Source organism: Neomonachus schauinslandi, chromosome 15 (genome assembly GCF_002201575.2).
Source record: "Neomonachus schauinslandi chromosome 15, ASM220157v2, whole genome shotgun sequence".
Classification (NCBI taxonomy): Eukaryota; Metazoa; Chordata; class Mammalia; order Carnivora; family Phocidae; genus Neomonachus; species Neomonachus schauinslandi.
Genome location: NC_058417.1, coordinates 58,281,750 through 58,294,019, shown reverse-complemented (window position 1 = coordinate 58,294,019; position 12,270 = coordinate 58,281,750). Strand labels below are relative to the sequence as shown.

Genomic DNA, 12,270 nt, shown 5'->3' with positions numbered 1-12,270 from the left:
AGGCTGAGGGTGGAGGCTGAGGCTGGAGGCCAAGGGCAGAGGCCGAGAGTGGAGGCTGAGGCTGGGCCTCCTGAGGTAGTCCTGCCCAGCAGCAGTCTGTGTAGCCCCGAGGGCTAGGCGGTGTTAGACCATGGTGCCTGCTGCCGTCCTCAAGGGCCCAGTGGGCCAGAAGACCGGCCCCAGGCTCCAGAACCTGCCGGGGGAGGGAGTGCAGGAGCCTGTGTGCAGTGGAGGCAGTGGGAGGGGCGTGTGCTGCACCCCTGATGGGTCCCTGTGGCAGGGCTGCATCCCTGAGCACTGGCTGCTTCCTGGGGTGCGGGGAGCTGGGGCTCTTCGGCCCTGGGTGGACTCGCAGTGGGCCGCCGCCTGTGGGCTGTGTGCAGTGCGGTGTGGGAGCCCAGTGAGGGACCTCCACACACCCACACCCCAAGTGGCCTTCAGAGGCCGTGAGGGTATCTGCCTTGGGCCCCTCTGGGCACGGGGACATGGCCTGTGGCTCCCCTCCACGCGGGTCTCCCCCTGGGGCAGGCTGAGCTGGTTTCCCTTGCCACAGTGACCCTGCCCTCCTTGCCCTCCAGCCCTGCCCGGCCCCAACTACCTGGGCCCCTCTTCCCTGTGTGTGGGTGTAGGGAACGGGCTTGGAGACCTGAGCAGGAGTCTAGGTTGTGCTTGCCATCTCTCTAGGCCCTCAGGCTCACACTGCCTCCAGGCAGCCCTCCCAGATAGCTTAGCTTGCAGCCCTGGCTTCCTGTGTGCGTGCAGAAGGCCCGGGAGCAGAAGCACATCAGTCAGGGGTCAGCTGTGCCACCTTAGGCAGGCTCCTCGCTCTCGCTGAGCCTTCATTTCCTCCTGTCCAGCGGGGACAGGCCTGGGGGGTCACCTCAGTGGCCAGTTAGGACCCCATGAGGTCTCGCTGAGACCAGGTCTGACCTGAACTGATGGGCCTGGCATGGCAGGTGTTCTGGGTTGGGTGGCGGGGTCTTGAGGGGTCAGCTATAGGGGTGCTTGGGGGGAAGGCAGAAAACCTCCAGGGGCCACACGGAGGATGGACAGACAGAGGTCTCTGGGGCAGGGCGTGCACTTCAGCCAGCGTGACAGGACAGGAGGGGCAGGCCTGCCTCTGTCTACACCTGGGCTCTCTGGTGAGCAGCAGACGAGCCGGGCTCCCCGAAGCCCTGGCTCAGCTGGGGGGTGGGGGCGGCCCAGAGCCCTAATTCGGGGGCCATCCTTACGCGTCGGGGAGCCTGTCATGCTGTCCGGGCTCCTCCGTTCCCGCATCTGGTGAGGGTCAGCCGTGCGGGGGCTCTTGTGGACCTGGTGCTGCAGGAGGGGGAGTCTCCGCTGTTCCCAGGAGAGAAACACCATCAGGGGGGCCCTTGGTGGTTACTTCAGCAGGAGGGTAACTTGGACGTGCCAGGCTGCATGCAGGAACTCTGTGCCCAGCCAGTGTGGTGCCCCCTTCTTGGGGACCGTGGGATCCCCGTGGCCTCAGGGACCAGACAACCCTCCTGTCTCAGGGCGCTGACCCCCGGTCGCACAGAGCCTGGCATGCGGCCAGCCCCGACATCTCCCCCACTCAGCGGGGCCCAGTCTTCCTCCTGGCCCCTTGGGGTTCTTGCAGGGTTTACCGCACTCAGAGCTTTGGCAAGGTGACCGCCCCTGGGGAGGCGGGGTGACCAGAGTCTGGAAGAGACGTGGAGGGCAATTTCCCATGGCCCCGAGACCCTGACCTCATGGAAGGGTGTCTGTGAGCCCCAGAATTGGGACCTGGGGAGGCTCCGCTGCTTTGCCAACCCCGTATCCTCTGAGTGAGGCCAGAGCGGCGCCCAGTGGCCATTCTGGGAACTGCAGGCTAGGGCTGCGGGGGCGGCTCCGCAGGTCCACCTGCTCTGAGCCTGGGGACCGGGCCGTGGGTGGCAGATGTGGCGGGTCACAGAGCAAGGGGTCAGGGTGCTGAGGTTCAGACCTCTGTGAGTCTGGGTGGGCTGGGGAGTCAGGGGTTCGGCTGTCCCCTGGGTGCAGCTGCTGGGTCAGGGTGAGCATGGGGGAGCAGGTCTGTGGAGTCTGCCCTGTAACCCCCTCTTCCTTGGCAGACGGCGCCCCCCTCAGCGAGCTCTCTTGGTCGTCCTCCCTGGCTGTGGTGGCCGTGTCCTTCTCCGGGCTCTTCACTGTCATCGCCCTCATGTTGGCCTGTCTGTGTTGTAAGAAGGGTGGCATCGGGTTCAAGGTGAGGGCTGGGGGGTCCGAGGGGGATGTGGACGGGATCCCAAGAGTCAGGCCCTCTTGTGCCCACTCAGTACTGAGCGTCCCCCCTCCTGGAGTCACCTGCAGACCATATAGACCTGGGACCCCACAGCCTCTCCCCTGGGGGCTACTGCGAGTAGGAGGGGCTTGGAGGCTTTCAGGGACCTCCACCCACTATCTCCCCCATTTTGGGTCCCCTCTGTGTGGGCGTGGCCTCTGAGTGCTGTGCACAGTTTGGGCACTCCGGGACAGTGAGGATGGGCCTTCTTGCAGGGGGCCCCGGGGGTTCCTGAGCCGGCGTGGGAGGGAGCTCGCTTCCCCGGAGGCCCCTGACTTCCTGGTGGATGAAGTGCCCCCAATTACTCGAACCAGCAGCCGCCCAGACATGCTGCCCCCGCACAAAAAACCACCTTGCCTGCTGGAGTCACCTTCCTTTGGGCGTCTTTTACCCCACAGGGAGGGGGCTGTGTGCCGGTTCTAGGAACTTCTGGGGTGACGGAGCTTCGGCTAAATGCACCGTCTTCACTAAGTCTGCCCCCGCCCCGGATTCCATTTCCAAGGGGCCTGGGCTGGATTCTAGGGCTGAGGCCCCTCCTGAGGATGGTGGCTGAGGGGCATCCCTGGGGGGCTGCCCCCCAATGTCCAGTTGCAGCTCTGAGAGGGGAGGACCAGGCGGAGAAGTTGGCAGCTGAGAACCCCGACCAGAGGCAACATCCACCGCCCCCCCCACCCACGTGGGCTGAGTTCTTGCCGACTTAGCAAACAGTGCGCTGGCCTGTGGTCATTCCATGCCCGTCCCCCCCCCCCCCGCCACAGCTGGAGGGCAGATTCCCGGGCCTGGTGAATTTAGGAGGGGCGGGCCGTCCGTGGCCCCCATCAATGTCCATACTAAGTGGCCCACGCCCCAGCCGTGTCACTCCCAGTTTAGAGAAACAGCCCCTCTGCTCCGGAGCGCCGTGTCACAGAGGGGGCCTGCAGAGGCTGCCCTCCCAGATCCTCAGTGGCTCCATGGCAGGGCTGTGGCCCTGGGGACCGTGGGGTCTGTGCCCCTGCCCACGTTCCCTGCGCCCTGCCCTGCGGAAGCTGTCTTCCTGACCTGTAGGCACACCGCGGCGCGCCCGGCAGGATCCTGGGGCCAGAGCTGCGAGGTCATGGGGGTGGGCGTGGGGGACCTGGTATAGGTCAGCCCCCCCCAGGGCGCTGCGAGAACAAGGCCCCAAACAAAGGCCAGCCTCGGCCCCTCCTACCCGTGCCCTCCTCACCTCCTGGAGAACATGGTGCCCAGAACATTCCAGCCCCAGCGCGCCTGGGTGGGCGGGCCTGCCTGCACCAGGGGCTCGGCCTGGTCTCTGGGGGCCCAGGGCTGGGCACCCCCGTGGAGCTTGCTGGGTGAAGGGTCCAGGCGGCGATGCTCACGCTGTCCTACTTGATCGCCCGCTCTGCTGGCACGATCCGGCGGGCTGCCAGGCGGCACCGTCAGGTATGGGCCGGGGCCAGGGCCGGTTCTCATGGGAGCGGATGGAGCTGCAGCTGCTGCGGATCCCCCAGGGCCCCAAGGGTGGGCTCCGGGCCCCGGTGAGGGGAAGCATCGCAGGCACTGGTCCCCTGCCCCCTCTCTGGGTAGGGGATGCCAGCAGAGGGCTTCTGGGAGGAAGGAGCATCCCCGGGCACGCAGGGCCAAGGGACAAACCTACGCCCCCTGGCTCCCGGTCCACCCATCTGTCCACATGAGGGGGAGGGCTCTGGGCCTCAGTTTCCCCACCTGGGCAGCGGGCTTGTGGGCTCCAGGGATGGGAGCTGCTCTTGTTTCAGTAGGAGAGGATTTATGAGACTTTGGCTCTCCTCTGGAGTGTGCTCTGGACCTGGGGGGATGGGTCTTCCCCATAGACAGGTGCACCAGCCGCATTTCAAAATAGCAGTCCGGCCAGGTAGGGCCCAGCCCCAGGCTGCAGGGCCAGGCTCTTAAGGAGCCCTGGGAGCAGACCCCGCCTGGGTCAAGGTCCAGGGCAGCCTGCAGGCAGATGGCTGTGGAGGGCTGTGGGTGCCTGGCCTAGGGTTGGAGACGGGGGAGGGCTCCTTGTTCTGGGCACTCAGGAATGCTCCTTGTCTGGAAGGGGCAGGCTGGGGGGTGGGTGATGGAGCTCCTGTTCCGGCTCCCCAGCCCTGACTCTGAGGTTGGGATCACTGGCTGTTGAGGGGAGGGGTGGCAAAGAGGAGTTGGGGCAGACAGGATGGGCCTCTTGGTCTCCTGCCTCGGGCCCCACCCTTGCCCATGTGGGCCAGCATTGCCTGCTGTTGGGGGTGGGCTGGGCTGGGCAAGGTGCCCCCGCGCTTGAGGCCCCCCTCCCCATGCCTTTGGGAGGAAGATCACCCTCCCCTACAATCAACGCAGGACAAAGGCCAGCTCTCTGGCCCTTCAGGCGGCTGGTGCCTCTGGGGGGAAGGGGGCTGGGGCGGGGTGCGTTCTCTGCCCTGAGCAGTGAGAGGTTGGGTGGAAGGGGCGGCTAGCAGGTGCCCCAACTCTGGGTCAGGCTCCCAGCCCGCTCCACCCCCAGCTCCAGAAGAGGTGAGAGCTCGGTCCTTTCTGAGCTGGGCCTGCACCCCTCGGCCCTGCCCCCCAATCCCTGGAGCGCTGGAGTCACTGCCCGCCGGGCGCCCACCTACCGCTGCAGGAGTTTGAGAATGCCGAGGGGGACGAGTACGCCGCCGGCTTCTCGGCACAGGGCTCCCCTGCGACAGGGGCTCAGAACGGGCCAGACGTGTATGTCCTGCCGCTCACCGAGGTCTCCCTGCCCATGGCCAAGCAGCCGGGGCGCTCAGGTGAGTGAACCCCCCCAGAGAGGCCCGGGCGGTGAGCACAAGGAGTGACTCAGGGTCTGGCCTGGCCTCCGGACTCAGCAGTCAGTGCTCCCAGGGAGAGGGCGGCCAAGGGCTGGGAGGTGCCCCCTTCTGGTGGGAGCAGGGGCACTGTGGACAGGCTTGGGTCAGCCTTCTGCCCGCCACCTCCCCCACCTAGGGGCTGCTGTGCAAAGGGGCAGTCCGAGCACCAGGGACAAGGGACTCCTCTGCTGTCCCTGGATTCCAGACCCCAGACAACCCCCACAGCGCCGGCCACGCGGGGACATGGGCTCCATTGTGCCCAGTGGGCGGGACCCACCTACTCAGGGAGGAGGGGCTCCTTAGGGCCCCCTCTGTGGGAAGGGCCCTGAATGGGCCTTTGACTTGGGCCTTGGGGAGCAGGCAGGGGCCTCTTCCCATGGCTTCCTTGCCCTGTCTCCCATTTGTTCCCCATCCTGGGCTCTCCCCCCTCCGCCCGCCCCGCACCAGGGTGACCACCCGCAGGGCAGATGTGGGTCCAAGCTTGAGAGAGTAGAGGTCAGTGTCCAGCTGGCCTTTGAACCCATCTTCCTGAGGCTGGTGCTGTGGGAACCTCTCGCTGTGGGGGTGGGGCTTCCGTGGCAGCCTAATCTCAGGTCCTCTCCCTGGAAGCTCCTAGGCTAGGCCTGTGCTGACCCCCAGCCCCTCCCACAGCACCGAGGGAAGGCGTCAGGCCCTGTGGGGGCTTAGGGGGCACCAGGCCTGTGGTGCTGATGATGGGCAGGCCCTTCCCACCTGCTCGGTTCCACACCTTCAGGCCCATGACCTGGATGCTGCCCACTCGGAAGCCCGGACGTCATCAAGGCCCTGGTCTGGGTCCTCAGAGCAGCCCCCGGGGCCACCAGGGTGTCACCCCCCCCGTCCAGCCAGTGTCTCCTGGGGGGGACATCAGCGGTCAGGCAGGAGCCAGGGCCTGGGGCTCGAGGGCATGTGCATAGCTAAACAGCCCCTAAACCCCTGAAGGGAGGCATGCTCCTGCAGGAGGCCCCGGGACCTTCCTGGATGGCCGTGGGGGGTCTCTGGGCCTGTGCCGACCCTGGACACTGGTCACTGGTGGGGAGCCGGGGCTCATCCCAGGGGACACTGGTACCCCCCCAGCCTGGGCCTGTTGCCCACAGGCAGTGTCCGGGACCCAGGCTTCTCCCACCCCTCAGGGGGCTGTCCCTGAGGGGGGGGATCCGGGGCCAGGAGACAGCAGCAACTGCTTGCTTTCTCCATTTCTGTAGCTCATGTCGCAGATCTGTAGGGTACCCCGTTTCTGGGGAGGGGAGAGATTTCAGGTGATGTGGGGGGACAGCCCACGTGGACGTCAAGGGTTAAAAACCTGAGTGACAAGGGCCACCCCTCGAGACTGTGGAGGATGGTACGGGGGGAGGAACCCTGAGGCTCAGGGCCCAGTGGGACCCCCCTAAATACCACTCAGCATCAAGGTCAACATTCCCCGGGAGCAGCCCCCCATCCCTGGGGCGCTCCTGGCGTTCTAGGCCCAGCCCTGTCCCCCTATGCCCTCAGGGCGGTTGGCGTGGGAGCAGAATTCGGGGAATCCCTGGGGCACGGGGCGTGAGTGGGCTCGGCAGCCCTGGCCCTTCCTCCGGGGCCCTCGCTGACCCTTCCTCCCTGCTGACCTCACCCAGCTCAGGCTGCAGGAGAATGGGCCCAGTGTGTTCCGTACAGGGCTGTGCCAAGCAGCCTCCGACAAAGGAGCCTTTGGTGAGCCTGGTGCTGGAATGCCAGCCTGTGGCAGGGGTGAGGGGACGGGCCGCTCCGGTGCCCTCCTCCCCACCGGCTTGGCCCCGGCCACACTGCCCGCCTGGCATTGCCTTGTGCGCCGGTCTTGGCTCCAGGCCCCGTCGTCTTCGGCCTGGCGTGTCCCTGTAGTTTAGGGACCAGCCTTCCCAGACCCACCCAGAAAGATGCCCGGATGCGGCTTGCAGGCCCACGGCTCCCTGGGGCAACAGGGACCCAGCTCCTGATGGCAGTCCCCAGCCGTGGCCCCACTCTGGGGGGCTTAGGGCAGCTCCCCTGAACAGGCTGAGTGGGCAGCCTCTGGAGGGACCCGGGAAGGGCAGACGGGGGCAGCGACAGCCCGAGCTGGGGTTCCTGAGCCCCGCGCCCTGTTACAGTGCAGCTCCTCAGGTCCACAGACCTGGGCCGGCACAGCCTCTTGTACCTGGAGGAGGTGGGCCACGGCTGGTTCGGGAAGGTGAGTTGCTGACCCTGGGTAGGGGGATGGGGGATGCTGACACCGCGGGCCCCCTCTCTTGCCTGGCAGGCAGAGGGGCAGGGTGGAGACCTGCTTCTCCTGGGGGCCGCCCCAGCCCTGGGGTCCCGTTTCCTGCTGTCCCCTCCTGGGATGTCCCTTCTGTGCAGGCCCTGGGATCAGATGCTGGGAGGCACCTCTGAGAGGGCTGGGTTGGGGGACAGTGTCTTCGCCCTGGCTTCTCCCTGATCCCCAGCCTGGGGGTCCCCTCTTCCTCACGGCAGACCCCCAGAGAGAGCTGAGAACAGCTGGGGGCCTCGGGATGACCACACAAGAGAGAATGTTATGGCCGGGAGGGGAACCCCTCTTGCAGAGGAGCAAAGCCAGGCTTCCAGGTTCGGGGCTGGGCGGGGGTTAGCGAGGAGGAGCAGGGATGGAGCCTGCGCCCGCCCCCACAGGTGTTCCTGGGGGAGGTGAACTCGGGCCTCAGTAGCACGCAGGTGGTGGTGAAGGAACTGAAGGCCAGTGCCAGCGTGCAGGAGCAGGCGCAGTTCCTGGAGGAGGCTCAGCCCTACAGGTGGGTGGCCCCCGGGCGGGCTCGTGGGGGGCCCTGGGAACAAAGGCAGGCTCTGTGCTGTCTTGCTCCTCCCCCACCCCTGCAGAGCCAGCCCCCCTCCCCGCCCGCCCGCCCCCTCCTGCCCTGAGTCCCAGTCAGGAGGGCCGCCTGTTGGCTCCTCCAGGGCCCTGCAGCACAGCAACCTGATCCAGTGCCTGGCGCAGTGCGCGGAGGCGACGCCCCACCTGCTGGTGATGGAGTTCTGCCCCATGGTGAGTGCCGCCCCCCTGCACCGGCCCCCCCCGCCCCCGCCCCGGCGCAGGCTGCTCAGCAGGAGGGCCCAGCCTCCCCACGAGGCTGATCGGCTGAGCTGGGAGCCCTCGTCGCCATCCTGTGGGCCTTACGTTCCCCCTGCAGTGGGACCTGGGGCACGCCCCGCCGCCGCCTCCTCGAGGCGGCCTGCGCGGTAATCTTGGCTGCTGCGTCCGCGACCCCGCTGCACTCCAGGGTCAGCCCAGCCGCCTGTCCAGGGCAGAGAGGCTCTCCTGTGAGCCGCTCACCTCCGCCTCCTAGGCCTCACGTGGCCTGTTTTACTCCCGGGGGCGTGACACCACCTGCAAGATGCCCCCTGGGCCCCCACTGTCTGCTGCCGTGACCTCCTGGGGCTTCCCCAGGACGGCTGGGCCCTTTCTGGAGCCGGGCGGTGTCAGCAGGTCGGGGATCGCCAGCGGGCCGTCGGGTCCTCTGCCCCGTGCTCCCGCCAGGCTCGGCGTCGCCGCTCACGTGGCCTGTCTGCTTGGCAGGCACATGGGCCCGGTGGTCTGTACCCAGGACGTGGTCTGCAGGGACCGCAGAGAAAGCGCCCTCTGCCCGTGGGGTTGTGCTGGGGGGCAGACTCAGGGTGCGGGGGCCGCTGTCAGCAGGCCCTGTGTGGGGAGGGAGGGGTGGGGTGGTGGGCTTACGGGGTCCCTGCTCCCCGCCGGCCGGTGATGATGCCGCCCCTCTTGGCAGGGGGACCTCAAGGGCTACCTGCGAAGCTGCCGGGTGGCGGAGTCCATGGCGCCCGACCCCCTCACCCTGCAGCGCATGGCCTGCGAGCTGGCCTGTGGGGTCCTGCACCTGCATCGTCACAACTACGTGCACAGGTGAGGCGGGGCGGGGCTGCTGGCTCTCTGCGGCCTCTGCCCCTGCACAAACAGCACCAGCCTTGGGGGTTGTGTGAGGGTTCGCTGGGTTCGTCTTTATTCAGCCTTTAGGGACCGCGGTGTGAAGGCATCTGCTGAAATGGAAGACAGACGGGGGCGAGGGGGTGCGGCGGACACCTGCTTCGGCAGGACGTCAGGCCCAAGGCCCATCCTCTGACCCCGGGGCGGCCAGAGCCACCCGGTGGCCCCACACTGGCCCCTGCTCGCCTCTGTGTCCTGTAGGCCCCCCGGGGGCGGGTTGGCTCTGTCCTGCTTCCCACCCTGGCCCAGATGGACCAGGGTGCCCCGCCAGCTCTGGACGCCGCACGGGCCGCCCTCCCCAGCCACGTCCTGGTGCCCCCGGACGCCGCACGGGCCGTCCTCCCCAACAACATCCTGGTGCTGAGTGATGACACATGTAACTCCAGCATCAGTGATTTTGTTGAAGAGGGCAGCTGCCAGCCTCCCGATCTGCCCGCCGGGCCCACCCAGCCCCGAGCGCAGGCCCATCCGCGGCCCCTGGCGGATGTGCGCTGACCCCACGTTTGCCGTAGTGCCCTGGGCCCCCAGACAGCCCTGTGGCCGCCGAGCAGGCAGGGGAGAGGCCCGCAGCCCAAGGCCAGCCACTGTTCTGCAGTGGGGGGGGGGGGTCACTCCCCGCCTCTACCCTGTCCTGGGACAGGAGGGGGGCCCAGCCCTGTGTGAGCCGGGCAGGGTCAGGATCCCCTGGGAGACTTGGGATCTCAGTGTCCCCACTGCTGAGGGTGAGGGGATAGTGGGCGGGAAGAAGGACTGCAGTGTCCCCGGCTGGCTCGCCTCCGAGGGGTGGCTCAGCGGGCTGGTGGGGAAGAAGCAGGGGCAACAGCTGAGGTCAGGAGGGAGGTCCAGCGATGGGAGGGCCGTGCCTTCGCTGAGGGCCCCGTGGCACGCTCCGGCCTCTTCTGGACTGTGACATTTGAGGCCCTGTCCATGTGAGCCCTCCAGCGCACCCGGTGCCCGGCGAGGGCCTGGGGCCGCGGGCGGACAGGCTGCCGCTCAGATGCCCCTTCCCGCCCACTCGTGGCAATGCCCTCGGCGACAAGCGGTCCAGCCCCTCCGTGCCCCGGATGCCCCCAGCCTGGCCCTGCCACTGACCCCCACCCTCCCGCCCTCCAGTGACCTGGCCCTGAGGAACTGCCTGCTCACGGCCGACCTGACAGTGAAAATTGGCGACTACGGCCTGTCCCACGGCAAATACAGGGTAAGGCGGCGGGGCCGAGCTGGGGGTCAGGGCCAGCGCCCGGCAGCCCGTGGTAGCCTTGTCCCCTGTGCTCGCAGGAGGACTACTTCGTGACGGCCGACCAGCTGTGGGTGCCGCTGCGCTGGATCGCGCCCGAGCTGGTGGACGAGGTGCACTGCAACCTGCTGGTGGTGGACCAGACCAAGGCCAGCAACGTGTGGTGAGTGAGAGCCTGGCGGCGAGCGGGGGCTGGGAGGGGAGTGAGGGCCCCGGGGGCGCTGCAGGGACACGCACGCAGGCCTTGCCTTGGTTGTCATCCAGTGCCGCCGGACCTTGCGGCTGCTGGGCTACATGCACGTGCATGTCCGGCGAAGGCACGGGGCCCGCAGGCCCGCCGGGCAGCAGGCCCCGAGCCCCACCTGCCTTACTTGTGCGATGACACGCTTATCTGTCCAGCCTCGTTGCTCTGTGGGAGGTGGTTACTTCTGGCTCCAGGGGAGTTCATGGGGCTGCTGGGGCCACCTGCAGCTGCCTGGTACCAGTGGCCCATGGGCCTGCCCCTCCCGGGATCCCCTGACACCCAAAGTCGCCAGGGTCCGAGTACACGTTCAGGTTGGAAAGCCCACTGGGAGTGGAACGGGCTCTCCGGATGAGACCTGGGGCCTCAGCGTGGCACCTGCTCTCTGCGCGGGGGGCTGGAGCGCTCCTGTGACCGTAATCTGGAGGTGCCCCCCCATCCTGAGCACCCAGAGCCAAGCAGGGCACAGAGGGGGCACTCAGACCCAGTACTCAGCCTCCGGGGGCTCTGCCATGGTGGTCTCTGTCCCTGACTAGCCTCTCCTCCCCACCCCACCTGCTGCCCAGCTCCCCAGGCCCGTCTGGTCTCCCTCCGCTCCCAGTGAGCCCTCAGAGCCTGGATCCGTGGACCCCCCTCCTTCCTGAGCACACCCGAGGCCTTTACCCACAGTCCATCACTGCTCCATCCCCTCGCTTCCCCCACTGGCCCGGCCTGCTGCACGCTGACGGGGGTCCTCCAAACGGCTCTGGTCCAGGCCACCTGACTCGTCTTTTGCCACATTTGATCTGTTCCTCGTGCTCCTGGTCTCCTGGGACAGCCTGGGTGGGGTCCCAGGGAGCTGGGTGAAGCACACTGGACGGAACCCTGCATGCTCCGGCTGCCCCTGCCCGTTCCCTGGGCCCACCCTCCCTCAGCCTCACGGCCTTGGCACCACCGGTACCCTAGGACTGGGAGCTTCACCCCAGTAGCTGTTAGCCCTGCTACGGTGTCTGGCCTTCACCGTGGCTGCGGAGTGAATATGTGAGCAAGTGAATGGACTTGGGTTTGTGGAAAGGCCTGTGTGGCTTTTATTTGCCTAGATGACCTGGGCACAGACTTGGGCCTCGCCGGGGGGGCGTGTCCTGCCAGCTGACGGAAGGAAGGGGCTGTCCTTTGGGAGGGGCGTCCCTAGGATGCTGGTGTGATGACGGGAGCTGCCCTGTGGGGGCCGAGGCTCTGAGATCCCCCCTGATGGCTGTCACCTCGGCAGGTCCCTGGGCGTGAGCATCTGGGAGCTCTTTGAGCTGGGCGCACAACCCTACCCCCAGCACTCCGACCGGCAGGTGCTGGCCTACGCCGTCCGGGAGCAGCAGCTCAAGCTCCCCAAGCCCCAGCTGCAGCTGACTCTGTCCGACCGCTGGTGAGGACCTGTGAGCCCAGGCCGGGTGCAGGGGCCCCAGCAGGAAGGGCAAGACCAAGGGGGTGCTCTGAGTCTGACCGCCTGGGTTTCCGGCTCACGCTGGCTCCCCTCTGGCCAGCAGTGACCTTTGGGACCTATCCTGTTGTCCCCCACGGAAGCGGTCTCTTTACCCCAAACACAAACTCACCTGCAGCCAGGGTGGAGATGAGCTGAGAAGGGTGCTCCGCCCACTGAGGGCTCCCAAACCTCGGAGCCCACCTTGGAAGATTTGGGGTCTCCCATAACAAGTTGGA

At 67.3% G+C, this 12,270-nt stretch overlaps 1 protein-coding gene across 1 annotated transcript in view; it reads left to right on the top strand.

The window, feature by feature from the left end:
• The first annotated feature begins 5,018 nt into the window (after window positions 1-5,018).
• AATK (apoptosis associated tyrosine kinase) overlaps window positions 5,019-12,270 on the top strand; it is a 17,840-nt gene continuing 10,588 nt past the window's right edge. Inside the window, exons 1-8 of the mRNA XM_021680800.2 lie at window positions 5,019-5,064; window positions 7,245-7,324; window positions 7,780-7,898; window positions 8,062-8,149; window positions 8,889-9,022; window positions 10,217-10,301; window positions 10,379-10,500; window positions 11,828-11,977. Coding sequence (XP_021536475.1) covers window positions 5,040-5,064; window positions 7,245-7,324; window positions 7,780-7,898; window positions 8,062-8,149; window positions 8,889-9,022; window positions 10,217-10,301; window positions 10,379-10,500; window positions 11,828-11,977 — 803 coding nt within the window. The 5' untranslated portion in view covers window positions 5,019-5,039. The remainder of the gene's footprint in view (window positions 5,065-7,244; window positions 7,325-7,779; window positions 7,899-8,061; window positions 8,150-8,888; window positions 9,023-10,216; window positions 10,302-10,378; window positions 10,501-11,827; window positions 11,978-12,270) is intronic.